The sequence below is a fragment of the Trichinella spiralis genome (genome assembly GCF_000181795.1).
Source record: "Trichinella spiralis strain ISS 195 chromosome Unknown Scfld8, whole genome shotgun sequence".
Taxonomy (NCBI): Eukaryota; Metazoa; Nematoda; class Enoplea; order Trichinellida; family Trichinellidae; genus Trichinella; species Trichinella spiralis.
Genome location: NW_003526947.1, coordinates 131,440 through 153,304, shown reverse-complemented (window position 1 = coordinate 153,304; position 21,865 = coordinate 131,440). Strand labels below are relative to the sequence as shown.

General features: G+C 34.9%; 5 protein-coding genes across 5 annotated transcripts; 2 read left to right on the top strand and 3 right to left on the bottom strand.

Annotated features, from left to right (window-relative positions):
- Positions 1–2,022: 2,022 nt before the first annotated feature.
- On the bottom strand, positions 2,023–2,615 carry Tsp_11721 (hypothetical protein). The gene is made up of 3 exons (XM_003372686.1): positions 2,570–2,615; positions 2,412–2,497; positions 2,023–2,280 (listed from the first exon to the last, which is right to left on the bottom strand). The coding sequence occupies exons 1-3, from the start codon at positions 2,613–2,615 to the stop codon at positions 2,023–2,025; spliced, it is 390 nt and encodes a 129-aa protein (XP_003372734.1).
- A 155-nt stretch (positions 2,616–2,770) lies between these two features.
- Positions 2,771–3,305, bottom strand: Tsp_11720 (hypothetical protein). The gene is made up of 2 exons (XM_003372685.1): positions 3,069–3,305; positions 2,771–2,926 (listed from the first exon to the last, which is right to left on the bottom strand). Exons 1-2 carry the CDS (start codon positions 3,303–3,305, stop codon positions 2,771–2,773), a joined length of 393 nt encoding a protein of 130 aa, XP_003372733.1.
- Positions 3,306–5,809: 2,504 nt separating this feature from the next.
- On the top strand, positions 5,810–6,002 carry Tsp_11719 (hypothetical protein). Its single transcript, XM_003372684.1, has 2 exons — positions 5,810–5,812; positions 5,901–6,002. Exons 1-2 carry the CDS (start codon positions 5,810–5,812, stop codon positions 6,000–6,002), a joined length of 105 nt encoding a protein of 34 aa, XP_003372732.1.
- Positions 6,003–6,775: 773 nt separating this feature from the next.
- Positions 6,776–7,426, bottom strand: Tsp_11718 (achaete-scute protein). The gene has a single exon (XM_003372683.1). It carries the CDS (start codon positions 7,424–7,426, stop codon positions 6,776–6,778), a length of 651 nt encoding a protein of 216 aa, XP_003372731.1.
- A 5,089-nt stretch (positions 7,427–12,515) lies between these two features.
- On the top strand, positions 12,516–20,577 carry Tsp_11717 (transcription factor AP-2 alpha). Its single transcript, XM_003372682.1, has 15 exons — positions 12,516–12,624; positions 14,453–14,597; positions 14,693–14,837; positions 15,635–15,767; positions 15,986–16,179; positions 17,627–17,708; positions 17,770–17,865; positions 17,947–18,089; positions 18,251–18,432; positions 18,507–18,843; positions 18,928–19,045; positions 19,100–19,337; positions 19,532–19,657; positions 19,760–19,902; positions 19,961–20,577. Exons 1-15 carry the CDS (start codon positions 12,516–12,518, stop codon positions 20,575–20,577), a joined length of 2,808 nt encoding a protein of 935 aa, XP_003372730.1.
- Positions 20,578–21,865: the final 1,288 nt, after the last annotated feature.

Sequence of the window (21,865 nt, the reverse complement as noted above, 5' to 3'; positions counted from 1 at the left end):
TCAGTTTTATTTGATTTTTTTGACATTGGCAGAATTTTGAAACATTGGAAAGCTTCCTTTAGCAAATCGAATGTTACAAATTCAGTTTGCAATCATGTCACAGCTTGAACAGCATTTTAACAGCTAACTATAAATAAATTGTTCGAGCAAAGAATAGTTTACATTCATGTTTTTCAAGCAGAAAATAATACAACATTTTATTTTGAAATGTGAAATTTGAAATTAGTAGATAATATGAAATATAAAATAATTATATGTTTTAAGGTAGTCTTATAAGAGTGGTTAGGTAATTATTCTAATAAGTCGAGTTTTCTGAGTCATTTTTTAAGGTCAGCATAGCGGATAAGAGGGAGGATTTGAGTTCACGGTCAGCGTGATATGACCGCCTTAACAATACTTTATTCAACTGAATTGCAATTTACAGTCGTTCATCAATAATGATTATCGGTAGCCGGTGTAAAATGATGCAGTGCTAATGTTGGCTTTTGTTGCCTTTGGGGCAGTAAAGCAAGAGTTTTACAGCGGTAAATTGCCTAAAAAACGACCTACTAGCTCAGAACGGCCCTGTCCAAGCTAAAGCACCCACTGATAAGTCTTAATTTATTTTTATAGCCTTTCCGTCAGGTGAGAGGAATTCACTAATATATCTAGTAATTTATGTTCTTGGCCCAGTGTCGTCGACTTGTCTACTCATTGTAATTCATGGCCGTCCTTATTACTGTCATGAAGATCGACCAGCGCACGCGTCGGCTTAGTCTGCCTTCGCAATCGTCTTTAGTTCAATAGGCTGTTCAGCTGATCATGGCTTCCTCCATTTATCTTTTTATTTTTTCAAAAAGACTATTCATCCTGGAAGAGAAAGGAAATCCTTACATCTACCTTTTCTTTTCTGAAGGTCATTGATGGCTTGCTTTACTGAAAGCCATAATGTTGGCCGTAACTTCACCTGTAAAAGCTTCATGTACCAGCTTGCTAAACTTATCATGCTTTTCAGCTGCAAGAGGGGCTGTAGAATTTATCGCAACAATAAAACTATAACCAAACTGAAGAATTAATCCATTAATCATAAAACGATCACTTGCATATTTGACAATGATAATTGGAAAATTTTTTCAGTGTACATATATTTCTGCAAAATGGACAACACATTTTGCATTCGAATAATATTAATTTACAAAAGCATGAATTATACAAATTTTCGCGGAAGTAAATTTCAAATCAGCAGGAGGTATAACCATTGCAAATGTGTTTTCAGCAGTTTTCATTTAAGCAAATCATGCGGCGTTAAAAATTGCAAAGCGAAAAATGAAAAGCAGGTGATAACTGTCGGCAGTAATCAAAAATAAACTAAAGCTCATGGTCGAACAGGCAGCTGCAAAGATTTAGCATATTAAGCTTTTCCTAGGAAGACAAAACCTCGCCCTTGGGATTTCATCTGCACAGTCAGTTGTTTTTTTTCTCCGTTTCGCTTAAAACAGTATAACGTACAGCGTGAGAAATGGGAATACTAATTAGTAGGGACATCTTTGCTATTGGTTCGTGAAGTTTGAAATCATGCCTTTGTTTGGACATTTTGCTTCGTTTAACTGGTTGAAGAAAAAAAACTGATGCTGAAAGAATCAAGATAGATTTGAAATTTTATGAAAATAAGTTTAATAAAAAAATAATAAATGTGCACAGTTATTGTTCAATTGTTGAGAAAGTGTACATGTCTGACAAATTTGAAAGAAAAAAAGCTGTGATAAAACGACGAGGTTTGTGACGAAAATTTTAAAACAGTTCTTCTAAAATTATGGAAATATTTTTTTTGTAAGAATACTGCACTTTTTGATGAAAAATATTAACTGAATGATTGTATAATTGACTGACTGAGGTAGTTGTATAGATGTTGGTGGATTATCAGTATGAACTTGTAGGACAAATAGCACCTGCGTTCTTGAGCAAAATCTTGTCTACTGGGGGAGGGATGGCAATTTTAAAAAGAAACTATTGTCGTTACAGTGTTCAGTTGGTGTGAAACGTTTACGCGTCTATTCTGAATAGACAATGGTAAGTCACAATACGCACTTTTGCCAACGTGTCATTAACTAAGCCAGTGGAAAGACGACTCTGCTTAAGCCAACTCTGAGTAACTGGAGAGGGAAAATTGAGTTCGTGACCTGAAAGCAGCGCTTTGACCCAAATAAGCGGCTCAGTTTCAGCTGTCCGTGTTGCATGGTGCGGTCGAGCGTTGGTGAAAAGCACAATAGTTGGCGTTGCGTAAAACCGAATAGGCGGAAACTGCAATTACGTTTTGAACTTGTTCCATGCACAGACCTTCCGCAATGCTTAAGTGGACTTGAGTGAAACGGAAAAAAGACTATCAAACAGTGAATGATATTTGCAAAACGCTATTCGAATGCTGCTGACACTGTTTGCACTGGTCGACCTGCACATTGACACAGACGCTGACAAACGGAAAAAAACCCCTCGCCCCCACCTTCAGTCGGGTCGCTTCCTTAAAACAATAGGAAAAATTTTTTTTTTGCTCAGCATTTTCTTTCCTTTCGGCCTCGAATATTCTTCTAACCCATGCAGTGAGTGCTTAATGAAGGAAAATAAATTTGTGCTTTCATTTTATCCACCGTCGCCTGTCGCTAACTGTACAATATGCAGGCAGCTGTGCGCGATGAGCGGACGGAATACTGTCGGTTTTTTTTCATCGACTTGTCACTGTTCTGTTGAAAAGTTTTCCGCACAGCATTGATCACATGCTGCACAACGTTTCCAATCAAAAGCTGCTCAATGACAGATCAGCTGACGTTCTTTGACGGCTCGTCACCGTATGACAACGTGCTAAAAGCTCAAGAAGGCTAGTACAATTGTTTTCAACATTCGCACCACTGATCTTTCTTCCACCGGCTCCACCCTGTACGTCATCAGTCCGCTAAAGTAGCTAGTCGGATGAAAAGCAATTTTCTCTTCTGACAATTATTGTCTGAATTTGATGAAACGTAAAGTATCAATCACATTTGTAAAAGTAAAAACAAAACCCTCTTTTTATCTTCAATTCTAAAATATTCTGAAACTCTAAAAGTGCAAAGCAAACACGAAAAACAATCATCACAATGTTGTAAACGTTTATAAATGAATGAACAATACTGCTGATTTTTGGAGCTCAATATTTCACTTGTACACGATGATTTATTTATTGGAAAATGATGATGATGATGATGATGATATGCATGTAAATGTGATTGCAGTAGGCAGTTTATTCTGTTCATCAAATATAGAACAGTCATTTCAAGGGTGCACGTCTGACGCATCATTGCACTTGTTTCAATGAAATACTGTCGTGTGAAAAAATGAAAAAGTTACACTTTTACATAAATCGTCATGAAAAGTTTAATACTCTTCTTTAATGACATTATGTGCGTCGATTTGATTTGAAATGGTCCACGTTCTTTTTACCATAAATGTATTCAACTTACTTTAATGGTTGTTTTTCGATGTACAAAATTTACGCATACTGCTGTTTAGATACAAAATTTTCTCCACTTTTATGCTTCAAGTTCTACGAACCACAGTATTAAAATTTTTAATGCATTTTTTGTGACTGATTTGTGAGAAAATTTTGCGAGCTAAAACATTATTAAAATTGAAATTTTCATTCAAACAAAAAAACATTTCAAAATAATTCTTCAATCTATTTCACTCAATTTCAGCCCGTTGCTGTAAAACATTCGACATATTATTTGGATGGCGTTTTCAATTCTTCTACACACACCCAACAGTTTTAAATACGTTGTGTTAGGGGAATATAAAATGTGAGAAAAATGAATGCGAAGTTTGAAATTTTACTTTTTAATACATACAACTGCTATTGAAAGTATCAAATGCGGTAAAGTTATTGTTATGAAATTCAGAAAGCTACTTCACGTATTTAATTTACATGGAAGGTAGTTTTCTTAGAAAAGAAATTCAAGAAACAAAACTTTCAGACCAAACTGCTTCTTATTGCAATATGTACTAAAAGCGTCGTTTTGTAATAATGCTTTTTCTTTAAAAATTAAATGAAAATAACCATAATGTTTGTTGGTAAAATCGGCAAACTACTCTTTTACTTAAACAACAATTTGTCAAATTTTTCAAAAAAAACAATTCACATTAATTAATTGTTGTTTTGAGATTTCTCAAAAAAAACCTCAAAGTTAAACTACTCCGCTAGCTGTATTTATGGAAAGCTGGAAAGGCTTTTGTAATTTCTGTCCTCTGCTCTTTTCAAAATAGAAACCAAATCTCAGACTAGGAAACAATGATTGATATAATTATTTCACGTCCAGTAATGATTGACGTTAAGAAAAATTTATTTGGCTATTAATGCCAAGAGCTTCATTTTGAAGGTAGTACGTGATAAATGGTAACCATGCAGATGGTAAATTTTTTAAAATAACTTCGTTGTTTCATTTAAAAATTTTTCCAGCATTGCTTTCGAAATAGTTGCTTGTAAGGCTTTCAAAGGTCAGTGGTGCTGAATCCCTGGAGACAATTGGCATTTTCATCTAAAGGCAAAGCAAGGGTTATTCTGGGTTATGTGTTCCAAGGTTCCAAGGTAGACGCTATGCTCAGTGCAGCAGAACAATTGTCGCGTGAAATCGATCCGCTTCCATAGAAAACATTGTCCTCAATCTGTATTAGCCTAAAAAACAAAATCTAAGATAGCTTAGTAGCAAGGCCATATGGTTACGCGTTGGTTATTGTCTTTACCTTGTCTTTGTTCCTTTCTACTACCGACTCAGTAATTGCCTAGCTTCGGGACCTGGTAAAAACCCAAATTGCGGCTTACTGCCATTTCTAACTGCCATTTTTGGAGTAATTAAGCACTTGCATCCGGGTTTCTCTTCAGTTCAACAATTAACGTTATTAAGCATTTCCTTTCCTCCCGCCATTTTTGAAATTCAAAGAAAGAAATCTCTAACTGAACTGATTAATTAATCTCCGCTGAGTCGAACTGTTGGTGTACACTGGTCAAGTGCGGAAGCAAAAACCGACTCGTAGTATCGTGTTAATTTTTAATCAGTCATATGTACAATATTGTTCTCTTACAATTGCAAAATAGACTGAGGCAAAGTTGTGCACTTTGATTTATTAATATATTAATATTGGGACATTAAATTTTTGAGCTTTGAATTATTATTTAACAGAATCTTTAGTAAAATCTTTAAATCTTTAAAAAAATACATTTTAAAAGAAATTTTAAATCAATTTCATTGAGGTAAGATTTCTCCAGTTTTTCAGTGTTAGTTTTCCGTGTCTGTACAGTGTAGTACAGTGTTTGTGTTGTTATAGTACCCTATTCAATCGCTGTTCTCCTTTCAGACTTATCATTAATAGTAATATGTGTAACTGAAGTTGAAAATTTTCAAATAAATTTCGTTTACTGTGTTCATTTCAAATTTAAATTGGCTTACAAATGAATAGCACTTTTTGGATGTCACATTTTGTTAAAAACATAAATATATTTCGAAATTATTGATTTGATGAATGCGACTCTTTTTTAACCACAACATTATTATTTTCATTTTAAAGTTTATCACTTTTAAAATTTTTATTTCCATTGTTGCTGCTATACATTAGGTTTTGGCAAGTGTTCAATTAATTTAATAATAAATATTGAAATGAACTTCAAAAGCAGACAACGCAAAAAATTATTCTTTTAAGCTGTGCGATCAAAACAGGCGCTTTATTTTGTTTATGTTAGTCACTGAATCTTATAAATGTGCTGAGCAGATGTTAAAAAAACAAACAACACAAGTTCGAATGCGAACTTATGGTGAGTGAAATTTAGAAAAAGGCAAAAAAATCTTGATGTAGTAAATTTATCATATTTAAAATAACTGTATTAAAGTAAAAAGTTCCAGGGTATAATCTCCAGTATTAAAATGGCAGTTTGCGATGCAATGCAAGTTTTGAGTAACGGTGCATTGATAGATGCAACATGTGCCTGCCATACGGTTCAATGAAGCGTATAGCTGCTGATTCAACCAGTTGCTAATGCATAGTCGCGAGGGTTTATTTTTTTTACATACTTCTTGCACTTTTCATCGGATTGAGGCCAAGACTGGATTAAAAGCAATGCCGCTTGTAGCACAACTAATACTTTTATTGTGCAGTTCAAGGAAGATGAACAAAAAAGGGGCGGTTGTTTAAGCGGCTTTGCTTGAGCTTCTTCATCTTCTTCATATTAAAAAAAAAGTCTACCGGTCATTGGGCCACGATAACCCGCCTGGGGCGGTGTGTATTTTATTACATGCACATTACGCCAGCGCAGACCGGTGGTTCAATGGAACCGCAGGGTGCCGAACCATCTCACAAAGCGGTCCAGGCAACTTGATGCAACCTAATTTTCTAGACAGCAGGTTGACTTGTATAGCACTCGAATCCGACTAATTGCCTGCTCGGTACTGACTTTCAAGTTCACGCAGAGTCTGCTTATGTCTGCAGGCCGACGGGCACGCTTCCGTTACGTCTGCATAGACACTCTTGCACAATGGATACTGCAGGCGTCCAACTGTCCGAACGGTATTGTATGACCATCCGGCGTCGGATTCGCCCTGTCAGGGGCACGCTGAACAACGCAATACGTTACATTTCAAAATCACTTTACTACTATTTTAAAACATTACAGCAAAAGAATTAAATTAGCATTTTCACGAACATAACACTCGGCCAGGATTAGCAAAACGGAAAGCATATTTTAAAAGAAATAAACAGGCACTGTCAAAACACCGCTTCTTCAAAATGACGGCATCGCTCCACCGTATGGAGCTGACTGCTGCATCATTTCAGCTTGTAAATGATCGTAAACATGATCCGAACCGTTATCCGAACCTTGAGCGTAAACGTTTTGCTGCTTCATCACTGGCGTGCTGTATGCTTGTTGTTCATATGTTCCCAAAGTAAGCGAGTAATTGTTTTGCGGCATAGAAAATTCTGACGGTGCATCGTAATTTGCCTGAAAATTTGGTTGACAAGCTAATCCGTATGAATAAGCCAACGATTCGCTGCCAGTCGGCGGTGGCAACTGGTGCTGTTGTTGCTGCTGCTGATGATGATGATGATAAAATGGATGAGTAACAGTTGACTGTTGTTGAACAAATCCGCTTATGTCTGGATAAGAGTGTGAGTCGTCTGCAGTTAAAAGATTTTGCAAATGCTGGATGTAATTTGCGGCGGCGCGTAACGTTTCCACTTTGCTCAGCTTCTTGTTCTTACCATAATGTGGGATGTGATCACGAAGAATGACAAAGCCCATGTTTACTTGACGTACACGATTTCTTTCCCGGGCATTGCGACGAGCCACTTGTACTGGATGTTTAGCTACAAAGCCATTTGGTGAAGGTGCTGTAGCATTTTCCATCTCCGTAGAAAAGGTTAGTTTTGGCATAAAGTTGAAAAACAGCTCCGAAATTCAAGTATGTAAAATGAAAAAGCAAATAGAGAATTTTCAGCAACAGCTTCAAAGCAAACTAAGCTCAGAAATGACTGAACCAGCGGAATCTAGCTGCTAGTGAAAGAAGATGGCACAAATGCAGACTTGTCCCGCCTACTAGAAAACGGCGATGCTGATTGGTCAAAATGACGCTGCTTATCCTTTCGCCTATGAAAGGGCCGGCGCTTAAACTGACAAAAGGAAATGGGACGGAACGCAATCCTGCCGCGTTAGAACCCCGCTGAGCCGATGGCCAACACTGGTGGGCGTCAATGACAGCAATTTTGCAGGACACGGGGCAGACAAGGCGGCGTCAAAGCGCCAATGTAGGCATAAATTAATGGCCGCACACGGCGCCGGCTTTTCAAGGCCAGCATATTGTAAAACAGCGTAGAAAGAGGCTTAGTTTTTTTTTCTTCAGTTTTCATCACTGATTGACAAATAGCTGAAAGAAATGTGAACTCCACCCTGCTAATGGCTGTCAAGCGTGTCCTTTTTTTCATTTCAAGTATCTTTTTGATGCTTTGTCAACCAACCATGCACGCCTTTGATAAAATAGATTTAGTCTTTTTCTGCCTGCAATTCACAGATGTGAAAGTCGACAAATTTTTAAACCAGAATCCTGCAGAATTGTCTTTCCCATGCTATTGAGCTGTAAAAGCGCACAAACATTTGCTAAAATTTGGACAAATTCTACCTGTGTAAAAAAGTAAAATTACCGGAAATGCAAACTCAAACTGCTCATTTTTATTTATTTAATGATGATGCTACTGAAAAAACATGGCATCATATTTTTTGAATGATGAATGGATGATATGAAAAAAAATCTGTTTAACAATTATTTTGTCACAATAAGGCACCGATCTAATGCATGAATGTAATGAATAATATCTTGTCAAAGTTTTAAATATAGCATATTTCGAAAAATGACAGGAAATTCCAATTCAAGCTAATAATGTAAATTTTCTGCATTGTTTGTTCTCCATTGAACGATTTGTTGAAAATATTTCACAAAATTTTAAGTCGATAGCATTATTTCAAGAGTGTGAACCGTGTTTAATGTAAAAAAGTTAAAGTAGATATTACTTTTTTTTCATTTGAACTGTGTTAGAAAAAGGAAATTTATTTATTCCAAGTAATTATATCTGCAAAGCAATCTTTTTTTCGGGGCTGCTTCTGATTTCAATGAATTTGAAATTTTATTTAAGATACAATATGAATTAAACTATGATCGGTGCATGTTTTTCTGATATATGCTAAAAGATTGCAAGGAATATATTTTATCCAAAATAGATTTGCAATTTCAACTACAAACTGTTAATCAAAGCACATGTAAAGTTGCTACAAATGAAATATCACTTTTTTAAGCTCTCTTTAGCAGAAAAAAATGGAAAAAGTAATTTCAAAATTTATATTAAATTTCTAATTGAATTGTTTTTTTTTCAATAAATCACTTCAACTTGTAGCTGAACTTGGAAGTATGCTTTATGCTTAAGAGCAGTCAAGTAGGGCACAAGCTGACCAAAAACTTAAAATTGCATTAAAAATGTTGCAAATATTGTTAATTTAAATGTTGAATGTTGAAAATGTGTTGAAAAACTGGCAGTTAGCATTTGAATGCAGTTGGAAATTAGTCATTGTGCAAAATGAATTATTGTTAGCTGTTATTTGAATGCTGACTTCAAAATGGCTGATCTGAATATTCATAGAACCAACATTAAAATAGCAAATGAGTTTATACAATTTAGGTTAACTGAAGTCGAATGAGGAAATTGAACGCAACAATATTTATCAAACATATTATAACTTCAGCATTTTGGTATTGTAAGATGAAAAATAATAAGTCGTTGTGCGATGCAAATGGTTCCAGGTAGGGAAAAAGTTTCAAGGTTGTTCGTGTAGATGATCACTTGTTCAAAATTTCGCTCCACCTGGCGTTCTAGCAGTGAGCATAAAATGCACTTCTTACTCTGGCACATGTTTTTCTCACAAAGCCATTGAACCGATCAAACAGATAAAGATCAATGTTTCTTTTTTTAAATTTCGTTTAAACAATTTTTTACTCTGCTTAGTAATTAATGAATAGCGGCTTTGCTTTAAATGACATATATGAAACTTTTTGACCAACAATGTGCTCTGCAAAGTGATTTTGGCGACAAATTTTTTAGCACTTCCACTGATACCAGTATAATTTGATCAAAACAAGAACTTTCAATTTATGAATAAATTTAAATGCGACACTATCACAGAGGTGGGCACATGATTAGCTTAATTTAAGGAAGCGCTGAACAAATTGGGTCAGTCAAAAGGATACTGCCACTTTGGCAAATATGCTTCATTTAGCTTGACGGACGGCTTTGTTTGTACAGAGAAGCTTAATCACTACACTTTTCCATTGATACGGTTTGTCCTAGCCGCTCGTAGCGATGTGTACCAAAGCCGACAAGGGCCGCGCTCCGTCTGACCCTGCTTCACTGTCGCCAACATCTACCTTTTCTGATGGTGGTAAATTTTGCTTTGGCGGCACAGTTGTTTGATCAGATCAGTTGAACGATGCACAAGTGGCTGTTTAATTAAATTTACCTTTGCCTCTGGTTATACGTATTTTCTTCTGGAAACAAGCCAGCTCATTTTGGCCGAGCTTCATTCACTTTAATTGCACGCTGATTGACTGTTCAATTTTTGCATTATTTGAAAAGTACTTTTCCTCGTCTTCACAAAATGCAAGCATAATTGAAATGTTACTCATTAATAAATATTACTATTGTTCATTAAAAAAATTAAATTGTACTTTATTATTTGAAATTCATAAATTTCATTCTATAACCAAGGCAAATTTGAACAATTCGTTCATTTACACGTTCACGTCAGCTAACAGTATTGATACAGCGTCTGTTTGCTCGATTGCAATTAATCAAACAAGCGGATGAATAATATATTTGTGGAAAATTTTTTTACAACAGTCAAATCAATGCTCCTGTGTGGGACAAATGTTTGCCAGTTACTTTCTAATTGGCGAAAGAATTTGGTTGAAATAATTAAATTATCATTTTTTGTTGCTAATTTTTCAAAATGAAAATCTGCTTTGATTAACAAATTTTCAAAATGAATGCATAATTCAGGCAGTTTAAGTTTCAATTTATTTAGTTTCATATATATTCATGTGTATATTGATTGTTTTTTTTCTCTTTGAACGTAGACTATTTAAGAAGAAAAAATGATTGAATATATTTTTATTTTTTCAGAGTTTGTGAAATTGTGAATTTTATTTATTAATTATTATTATTGTTTGTAAATTGTATTGTAAATCTGTCGAAAGGGTCAAATCCTTTACAACTGATTGTTGTCAAGCAGTTTCTCTCTGATGTCAAGAGTGACCAGTGAAAAAGCTGTCGGTCACTTGAAGATCAAAATGCAAGTGCCGTGTTTTACTTTTGCACTGGCAATGGAGTGGTTGTCACATGCATTGACAAACGTTAAAATGAATAGGGCAGAACAACAAAAAACAACGCCTACTGACCATCAAGTGACCGATGCAGTTGTTTTCTGTCAGGTCAGCGGCGAATGTCGATTAGTTTGAGGCGTGAGATTATTCATAATTTTTGGTTCAGCTACGGTGACCCATTGTTGTTTAGCTTCCATGGACGTATTGTTCGTTTTATAATAGTCAATTTGTAAAAGGTAGTAGCTGAAATTTGAGTTTACTCTGTATCCATTTATTCATTTTCTGTCAATGACCGTAACGACCTGAGCGCCAAAAAATCTGATTTTTGCTTCAAATCAGGGTGCTGTAAATTATTCAGAAAAAACAGCTTGTAACTTGTTCTACTCTGTTGATCATCTATCTCTATACCGGAAGGAAGTTCGATAAAATTGTCATTTGCTTAACATTCTCTTACCTTTGAAAAAGTTGTCCATTATTTTATACTTAGCAACATTTTTTCTATCACGGTCACTACTATACTGGTCATCTTTAAGACGGAACCTTGAAAAATGCAATCAGACAAATGTTTAAATATTTAAAAAAAGTGCAATCTTAAAATTATTCATTACTAGTAGTAGCCAAGTGAAATTTGTAATGTTAAAAACGAAAATTTCACTTCTAACTGGGATGCTAACTTCATTTTCCCCTAAATACATTATCTTTTAGTAAAAATTCAGTTCTGCAACAATACCAACGTAGAGTAGCATATTAAATTTTTTTTACTACGTATTAAGTTTCTTTCTGTCACTAATCAGTTGGAATGATCAAATGTTGTATTGAAATAAATTTTAATTAAGATTTATCACTACGAATCTGGCTTCAGTGAAGAAATTTGAAAATCGGAGTTTAAACATTCCTTCAGTTTTATTTTAATTTAAATTTAAAGTCATTTAGTATTGACAGAAAACTATTTTTTGCTTGAAATTTTTCCATTGAATAAATTTGGTCAGATTTGCAAAAACATGTTGGTGAACATGCACCGAAAATGATAATTTTAGCACATTTTCAATGGCTGCTCAAATGCAACGGTTAGTATTATTTACTGTGATGAATTTTTAATTGAAATTATGAAAAATATTTTTTCATTCAAAATTTTTAATTATCGCATTTTTATATGTTCAAACTGCAGTTTTATTTGTTCATATGTTATTTCTATTATCTTCTTGTTTTGAACACCGTTGAATGGTTTGCATAAACATTTTAAATAATATATATCTTTCACTTTTAAAAAGCAGCATTAAGTAATATAACTGGCTAGTGACTTTTTTGTGTTCACAATTTTTGGATGAAAAAATTCACAACTAGCAAGCTATGCAATTTTTAATTTTTGTTTCAAGAAAAATGTTTTGTATGTTCAAAAATGCATTGAATTTTCATGAATAATTGATTTGGTCTAGCTGTGTTTAAACGTGAATACAGTCACCAGCTTATCCGCCACAAAAACATGGATGGTAAACGGCTGTCAATACCATTCAGGTAAGATCTTAAATTTATCATCCATGCCTCATGTTTCTCTGGTTGCCAGCAGTCTGAATTTTATTACCCGACACAAACAGCAGAATGCACTTCGGTGCAGCAGAAACTCTTCCTCAGACTTCGTTTTCTGAAATTCATCAGGAACTTGTTGGTCATGACGGTGTGAAAGAAGTCTGGGGAAGTGTTATGCCCGGTTTATGTACACTGTAGCTTTCACACGTTGAAACATCAAGAACCAGCCTGAGGTGGATGAATCAGCGGATGCGGTGAAGGCTTCTTGATCATAGACGGTGGGGATGGGTGTAGTTTTTTCAGCACTTGGTTCAGTTTTATTAAAATTGTCTTTTTTTTTCATTTTGTATCAAAATCCTTGGACGATGCCACCAGAAAAAAATGCGAAGCAGAAAGGCTGGTGAAGTTTTTCCATTTCACGACATGGCATTTCTTGATTTTAAAATTGGCGCCATTTGTGAATAAATTAAATGCGAGCATCGATTTATGTTCCTTTTATGGCAAATACATCGAGCTCACACATTTAAGGTTAAAAGCATTAGTTGTTTGCAAGTTTTTTCAAAACAGTTTTAGTTAAAAAATTTATGCAGAAAAAATGAAACTCATCAGAAAGCAAGAGAAATTTCATTCTAATCAGCACTGGAATTTGAATTAAATTTGAAAATCATAAAAATAGACGGCCATATAATAAATAATATTGTTAATGTTTAAATGTACAAGCAGATATCTGCATAAATCTGCATAAATTAGAAATGAATTTTTTTGACAAGAATATTTGCTATAACATTTCATTGATTAATTAATTTTTTTTATTGTTTCTTACGAGTTATTTTACTGGTGCTCCAGAATGTAAAAATAAAAAAAATTAGTAAAAAGTGAGTTGCATTTAATTTTATTCATTTCTTTATGAAACAAAATGCTTAAATATTTTGAAATTATTTCGAATGTTTGTTGAAAGTAGTACAGTATACTTAAAAGAACAATCAAGTTAACTTATTGTTAAGTTGTACCGTAATCTTTTCATTTTTGCTGAAGTGGACGGTGGATTGTCGTTTGGCCTCAGCGATATTGTTTTAATTGGTTCTTTTTGTTGGCAATGTGTTGTTCATTATGGTTACGGACTTTTTAGTAGTTTCTTGGGCGCTGTTACAATCAATTGTTGCCGGTGAAATCAGCAGTGCCGATGTGCATTGGCCAAATGACACCACGACAACGCAAACGTGGTCGAATTCGACGGCCAGCGCAACAGTATCTCGTGTTTTGCCGAAAATAGCTGCCGCACCTCCATTGTTTCGCAGTGCCCCGTCGAAAATCAGGCAAGACTTGGGGGCGTTGCCGATTTTTATCAGCGCCGACAGAGTATCCAAATTGTTACGTAATTTTGCCAATGAAGAAATGGGTGCATATTTTTTGCAGGTGATCATTAAAAAATTTATTTTTTTTCATTTTAAATGGATCTCTGTTCTGTTCTAGTCTAAATTTGATGCTATGGTTTATCAGACGGAAAATAATAATATGTTCGAAGATGCATCTACGGTATGAAGCTTTTATTTTCTTTAAAAAAGCATCAGCATCATACTTATTTGTTTTTTGTTTTTGATTCTAGCTAGCTGATACTCTTGCTCAACTGATTAGTGAATGTGTGACAGCAGTAAATTTATTGAAGACGCAAGTGTTGTCTGTGTTTTCCAAATCCCCTTACGACATGCACGCCTTCAGGCAGTATCGTGAATGCTGTTCAATTGATCCTCAGTTGTTGAAGTTTGCTGAAACTTGAATTTCAAAATTTTCATCGTCCGTGACAATTTAGCAGTCTATTTATTTCAGTCATTCCCCAGAGCACGGAGCCTTTGTGAACACGTCAATCAGCTGTGATGTGGTGCCACGTGGATTGTCAGCATTTTCCTTTTACCCTGGACAAAATTTGTCAGAAAGTGGATATTCCTAATATAGATTTCTAAATTTGGATTTCTTTTTTTGTTTATGTTTTTCACACAATATTTATTTAGCGTTTATTCACAACACACGTGGAAATGTCACGATCCTCTGGCAGTATTTTATCTCTTCGGATGGCTTGCGAACAGAATTTCCATCCAATCGTATTGACGAACGCAACTACACTAGCTGTGAAATGTTGGCAAGAAAACATCGACGGTCAGTTTGATTTTGATTTTTTTTTTTATTTTAAATTTTATAAAGGAAATATTTATTGTGAATTATTATGAATTTTTTACTTTCGTTTATTTCAGGGAAATATTTGCGTCCTCAATTTTTGGCTATCCGAAACAGGTGGTCATTTTAATTGATCACAGTCGAAACTTGTCCGAACAGCAGCTGTTGATCGCGAAATGCGTAGCGCAGACTTTGATCAACCTTCTTGGCGAAGGCGACGAAGTAACATAAATATTTCTTTCTGTAACTTTCAAAATTTAACTTTAAATATTTAAACATGAAATATTTTTTCCGATTAATTCAAAACTTCACTTTCAGCTCTGTTTTGCATGAAATTGTATTTATATGTTTATTTTTTAAAGTTTCGAATTATTATTTTTTGTTGAATTGAAGAATTTTTAAATATTTTTAAAAATGTGCATTTTTGTGCAATATTGCATTTTTATTTTTCCGCATATTTTTTATATTGAGTTACAGTATTCACCTGTGCATCGCATTTTTTCTTTGATGTTATTATTTGGATCAATTGTTTATGCAGACATTTATTGAATTTGTCTAAATTGAAAATGTAGAACTTTATCCTTTTTAAATTGAAAAATATTGCATTTTTATAAAATGTATCAAGTAATTTTATTATTTTTAATTTTTTTCTAGCTTAATTCGGGATCGGTGTAATGTAATTTGCAAGTAAATTTGCCAGCAGGTATTGCTTGAAATGTCGTTTTCAATAGAATTTTGTTTAATTTATTTGAAATTGACAGTGGTGATTTGTCTGTTTCGAATATTTAATTTTCATGCTCGTGCACAGTGACTTATCAGTTTGACTGATGAAAAAAAAATTTTTTTTTTTGATATAAAAGTACATAATTATTCATAACGACGAAGTGTAATTTCTATTGAAAGTAATATTTTTTTGTTTGTCAATGTTTTAACACTGTAGTAGTTTTTTGTAAAATGGGCTTGCGTAAATTGATTCTTCGAATGTTCATTTATTTGTTCACATTTGGTTGCCGGTTTAGCTTTTGTTGCTTGGAGTGAGCGATAAAGTGAGCATCTCGTCCGCTGTTCATTGTCCAAATGTAACAGCTGCAGTGACGGCAGAGGTGAAGGCCGACGCTGAGCGCTTCGTCGAAGAACTGCTACCCTCTTGTGGTAAGTTATCATTATTACTGTCAGATATTTCAAAATTTTGTTTTTTTAAATCAAATACATTAAGGCGTAGCAGATCACAGTATGGCGTTGAAGGTCGCGTACAAGGTTATTGCTGGTCGAAAATTTGACAAACTTCGTCGTATGATGAATATATATATATATTTTTTGAATTTTGTTTTTTGTGAACATTTGTAAGCTTGTTATCATAATGCTTTTAGGACAGCCGATGATTGTTTTCATATCTGCTGGTTTGGAGCCTGAATTGTTGAAAAATCATGACATGCTTCAGAAAAGTAGAAACAGATATTTTGATACGCGTGTGAAACTTTTCAGTTTTCACACGATCGATTCGGAATCGTCAATTTCGAAAAATCCTTTCAATTATTCGGATGCAGTATTTGAACATGGAAAAGTGAGTATTTAGAACGTTTTTTTTCTTTTTTTAATTTCTTTCTTACTCTTGCATTTGTACTGTTAAAATTAGGTTATTTGGGTCAATATGACCAACAAAGAGTGCCTTCCATTGAAAAGTCTGATGGCCATATTTGGTGGAGGTGAAATGTCTAAGGCTGACGAAATCAAATTCAGAACTGTCGGCAGTGGTTATTTGTCTAGCAGAGGTGCATTAGCTGTTGTGAAAAATTTTATTTATTTATTAAACTATAAACTTTTTGTTTTGTCAATATTTTCAGCAGTACTTTTGGTTAGCAAACAAATTTACGTGGATGACAGTTTTGTTGGATTTGTTGGCGTGGAGGCAGATTTGGCCGAATTGGTGGCGCCTATCGTGTTTTACTCCAGCGGCGACACAACTTCCTATGCTTTTTTGTTTAGCTTAGATGGGTAAAAAATGTCGAATACGTTGTACTGTATAATAGTGATTTCTTCTTTGTTATGTAATGGCTTTTCTTTTATCAAGGCTCGTTGTGGCGCATCCTCATTTTCTCTCATTGCCTACTATTCGTGCCGTTTCTATGCATATATCGATGGTGGAGAAGCATTTTCCATTTTCAGAATGGAAACAAAGCTTCAAAACGCGCAATCATGGCCAAATTTTGCAATTAGCTAAGACAGCGGATGGAAATCGTACAGAAACTGACATTATTTATTATTGGAAGGCGGTAATTTATTTTATATATTTTCTTTAAATTTTATAAAATGATAAGGCGGGTTTTGTTCGTTTGTTTGTTTAGCTTCATAAAAGTCGATTTGTTCATTATTGTTTAAATAGGAGAAGTTAATATATCTGAAAATTAATAAAGCGACATCTATATATATATATATATCTTATTTTAATTTTTCAATTATGCCATTTTGCGATTTTATTGATTACTTATTCAATGGTTACAAACAAATAAGTATATTCTAGAGAGAATAATCGTTTGATATTTTAATGGTATTGTTGAATTATTTTTTTTCCCTGTTGCTAATTTTACTCTATGATAAATAATAAATTATTAGTTCAGGGGTTTTCAACTGGGGAGATTTTCGTCTTCAGATTTGTAGACTCACAATGGAGAATGAATTTTGCAGTACCCTGGCATTCATTTTATACTGAACGGTTTTGTCTATTGAAATGGAAAATTCCATTGTAGAAATAATTAAAGTAAATGTACATGTACCAGTATAATAAATAATAAATATATTTTCAATATTATATTTGCATTATTTGCAGTCAAACAGTCTGAAAAGGGGGAATGACGTTCTGACAGACAGTGAAAAGGGTGCCACTGGATTAGTTTCATGCAAATTATGTTATCCTGAAACGAATGAAGAGGGGGATCTAGAGGATCTAACAGTAATTGGTGTTAGGTGATATAAAAAGTGAAAGAGTAGAGAATCATTATTGAATTTTTTAGGTTCAAGGCACTCCCTATATATTGGTGATATCTTCGAAAGAAAGGGTTTCCGTAGAACGGTCTAATCGTCCAGAATTTTCAGGTATAAATTGTTTAGGAAAAAGTTTATTTTTTTAATGCTGCTCCAATTGCTATTTTTTCAGATGTGCTGACTCGTAGTCTTGCTTATCATCGTCTTGATCTACATCTGAGCAAAGATTTTGATCTTTGCTTGCACGGTAAAATGCTCGCATCGACAGGTAGAACGCGGTTTTGTTGTTGTTATAATTGCTAATTTCACTGCTTCAATGATGATTGAATGACTGTTTTGTGGTATGTAGATCGAGTTGGTTTGTATTTGGCGCCTCGAAGTTTCAAGGAACCAATGAAACGATTTTTGGTAACCGAGTCGAAACGCACTGCTCAGGGTTTTTGGGCTTTTGTCAGTGATGTCACTCGGCTCATAACAAATCCAGGTTTGCAGGTTAGCAAAATTTTTTGTTTTATTTGTTTTGATTTTAAATTATTATTTTTGTTGACTTAATTGGCTTCATGTTTGAAGTAAACTGTACTTTTGTTGTTCTGTTTAGTCTAGTTTTACAATTTAAATACTTTCTGTAGTTGGTGCAATTTTGTATTGTTTAGTTGAACATTCGTCGAGAAATATGTGCACTGAGAGAAATGGCATCAGAGTGGCAACGTCTGGCGAAGGAAGGCCAGTATCCTTATTCTGTGTTGCGTAGATATTTGGCCACCCCTAGCGGAGTGTTTTTATCATATCCGGCAGTATTGATGAATCAACATTTTGATCCAGTACAACGCGAATGGTTATAATTCGCTTTTAATTTTAAAAATGCAAAATAATAAAATAAGTAGCAATGGATTGGGATGATATTTTCAGGTTTCAACGAGCAGTACGACATCCTAGTAAGGTGGTGATCACCGGACCAGTGGTGGATCCGTCCGGATTTGGACACATAGTTTCGCTCAGTCATACTGTGTATGAAGGCAAAGCTGCAGCGATGCATCATATTGGTGATCCAGTGGTTGCGGTGCTGGGTCTTGATGTATCGTTGACATTTTTGTTCAAAATGTTGTATAATCATTTGACCGTTTGTCGAGAAATTGGTATCAACTGTTTTCTGTTCGACGATCGTGGATACATTGTTGCTCACAATAATGTACATCCTTTCGGCGACGTCATCCGACGTCAGGAAGGTCTTCACATCACGCACAGGGTTGGTCTTCTTCTTTTTATACTGTTAAAAAATATTATTTTTTATTTCTGTAAAGAGAGAAAATATTTTGTTTCTCATTTTTAGGAACCATTCATTGCCAGTGAAATTTTGCAAAATTCTGAATTTGTGCGCAAAGTGGTCTGCCTGCGTTTCAGCGATCGTACAGTACAACGCATGTACATTTTCAACACCAGTTTTGAAGGTAGGAATTTTATTTTCAAATGTTCGAATAGTTGATACAGTTGTTTGCTTTTAGATGTGATGAAAAATAGTGACGGTTGTTTGAAGTATCAAATTGCTGTCGTTCCCCAAACAAATGTATTTTTGGCAATCGTGAATCGCTCTTGTCACAAGCAGTCGGCGTTTTGCCCTTGTTCAGTTACTGATCGTCGTTGTTTGAACTGCTACCGTTCCGAAGCTACAGAATGTGAATGCCCTTGTGAATGTCCAATCGATTCCTTACAGTGTCCAAAAATTGATGGGAAACCGACCGAGTAAGTATTCGACCCAAGAAATGAGTGGAAATTAATATATTTCTTGAAATTATTTTTTTTTCTGTAAAAAAGTAATTAATCATTATTATTCAATTTCATTTCATTTTGTAAAGTTGAAAATTCGATAACTAAATTTATAAATATAAATATGTATTCTTTCATTAGTTGCATTTTGAATGAAGTGATTATTTTAGATTGCCTATTTGTCCTGCTGCTGTCCAAGATACAGTATTAGCTTCACCTGATATGCAGTTCTTTGATGTCAATACTCCATTACTGCAGTGCAAAGAGATAAACTGTGCTGATTTTAAAACGCAGGCGTGAGTATAAAACATTTTTAAAAAAAGAATTTGAGAGGCAACATTTGGTTGAAAGTTTGAGTTGTGAGGTGTAGTTTGAATGACAGTTTTTGAATTGTTTAGTTCTTGCGCGGGTGTGGTTGGTTGCGAATGGTGCTATTACGATTTGGATCGAGTCAACCAGCTTCCAACTCCGTATTGTGCATCGGTGCACGTTTGCTTTTCAGGTTTTCTGGGCTTGTCTCCGTTAGGCAACATTGATGAAGGTAAAATGAAGATAACATTGATTAAGTTCAAACAATATTTCTGAAATTAATATTTCAGAATTTGTGAATAGCAAATTTGCCGCGTCAACGCCAGTGGGTCCAGTAGCCGGAGGTATAATGGCGGTGTTCATTTTGTTGGTTGCCGGCGTCTACTGGTACCGACAGCAGGTGAATCGTATAATGGAAAATCGATGCTATCGACTCAATGATAGTTCAGCGACACGCTTGAATGTTGATCTCGAAGAGGATTTCCATTTTGACGACGGTTCGTCCAATGCACAACACGCCAACGGTGCTGGAACCACGCAAGGCAACAGCGGACTTCTGTTGGCTTCTTTTGAACGGCAGAATTTGATTTCCATGCCGAGGCCCAGATCCAGATGGCGTCCTGGTCCTCGAACTGAATCTTCCGATCCTGGATATTCAACAATGACAGCCAACTGTGACGATTCAGAACAGGCGACAACTGTGGAGATGGGATCTCCTGGATTTGGCAGTTTCAGACGTTCGCAGAAAGACGAAGCGGTAGCTGAATCAGAAGCCGAAACGGCTGCCTCAAGTGCAATCGGCGGCAATTCTGAAATTGCTGAGGTTGTATCTGAGAAATCGTTGAAAAAGTTCAACAAGAGCAACGAACTGGTTATTACTGCTCAAATACACGCTTCTGCATCTTGAGGAAAATTCCGCCACCTCTTAGTTTTTACTGAACTTCAGAACAGTTGTATTTGTTGATTTATTTTTCTTTATTTATTGCATTTTCCATAAATAATCATTCTATCTTCATTTTAGCCCAACTAAGTTTATTGATGAAAAAAAAATATATATAGCATCATAGTACAACGTTGTTTTTTACTTTCAGTTGTAATCTATTTATAACTTGTTTGTTTTCATTTAGTAGTTTGTTTTGTATACCAAAACTTATTGTTTCACATATTACGGTTAAATCAGTTGAAAATTATCGTTGTTCCTGTAATAAATTTGTGTTACATTACGCAACAACATACACTGTAGCACTGAAATTTGTACATAAAGTGTTATTTCTTTTGTGGAATTCATGAAATTGAAAAAGCTTTGGAAAAAAAGAAAAATATTTGAAAACTCGTAAACAATATTCCTCCATAAAGCAATAGCACATACTGTTTGTTGCACGAGCATGTTAAATGAACATAATCTGGATAACGAGAAAGTGAAGAGCACTTTGAAGCATAGACCAAATGAGGCATTCCTATCCATATCACAAATATGCGAAAAAGATACCGGTAACGCAAATGCAAACCTGAAGCAGGCAGATACGCGTTTCTAAACAACCAATCCAAGCAACAATATCGAAATAAGACAAGCGCACTTCTAACTCTTCTGAATTGCCGATAGAACATGCAGAATCCACAAGTGCCGACACTGAAAACAGAATAAATGAAAACATATTAATTAAACAGTAAGAGTATCATAAACTGCTCGTTCATGGAAACTGATCAACAAATACACTTTACACGTCATGGGGATTTAGGAAGAGTTTATTTTTATTTTTCAAACCGAAGTAATAGGAAGTAAAAAAGTGATTTTCATTTTTTATTATTAAACACTAACAGTAAAAAAAGGCAGCCAAAAACAACAAGTGCTATGCGGAACCGCTACCATTGGAAATCAGGGATGTTACCCTTCGGTCCCATTGGTCACTTAATGGTCGTTGACCACGCTATTTTATTGGACCGGCCAGGCCCTTTGTCGGAATTGGGTTTTCCCTTGGCTCAAACTGCGCCATTGGAATCAAAACTCTCTCCCTTTGGGATAACCGGGAAAATATTTCCCTCTCTTTTCTGGGGGTCCCAAAATATCCCCTTTTTGGGAATTGGAGATATACCCCCACTTTTGAAGAAGGTGAGCGGTCAACATAAAAAAAAAGGGGAAAAATTTTTTTCCAAAAAATTTTTTTTTGGGGGCGCGGATTATAAAAAATTCTCCC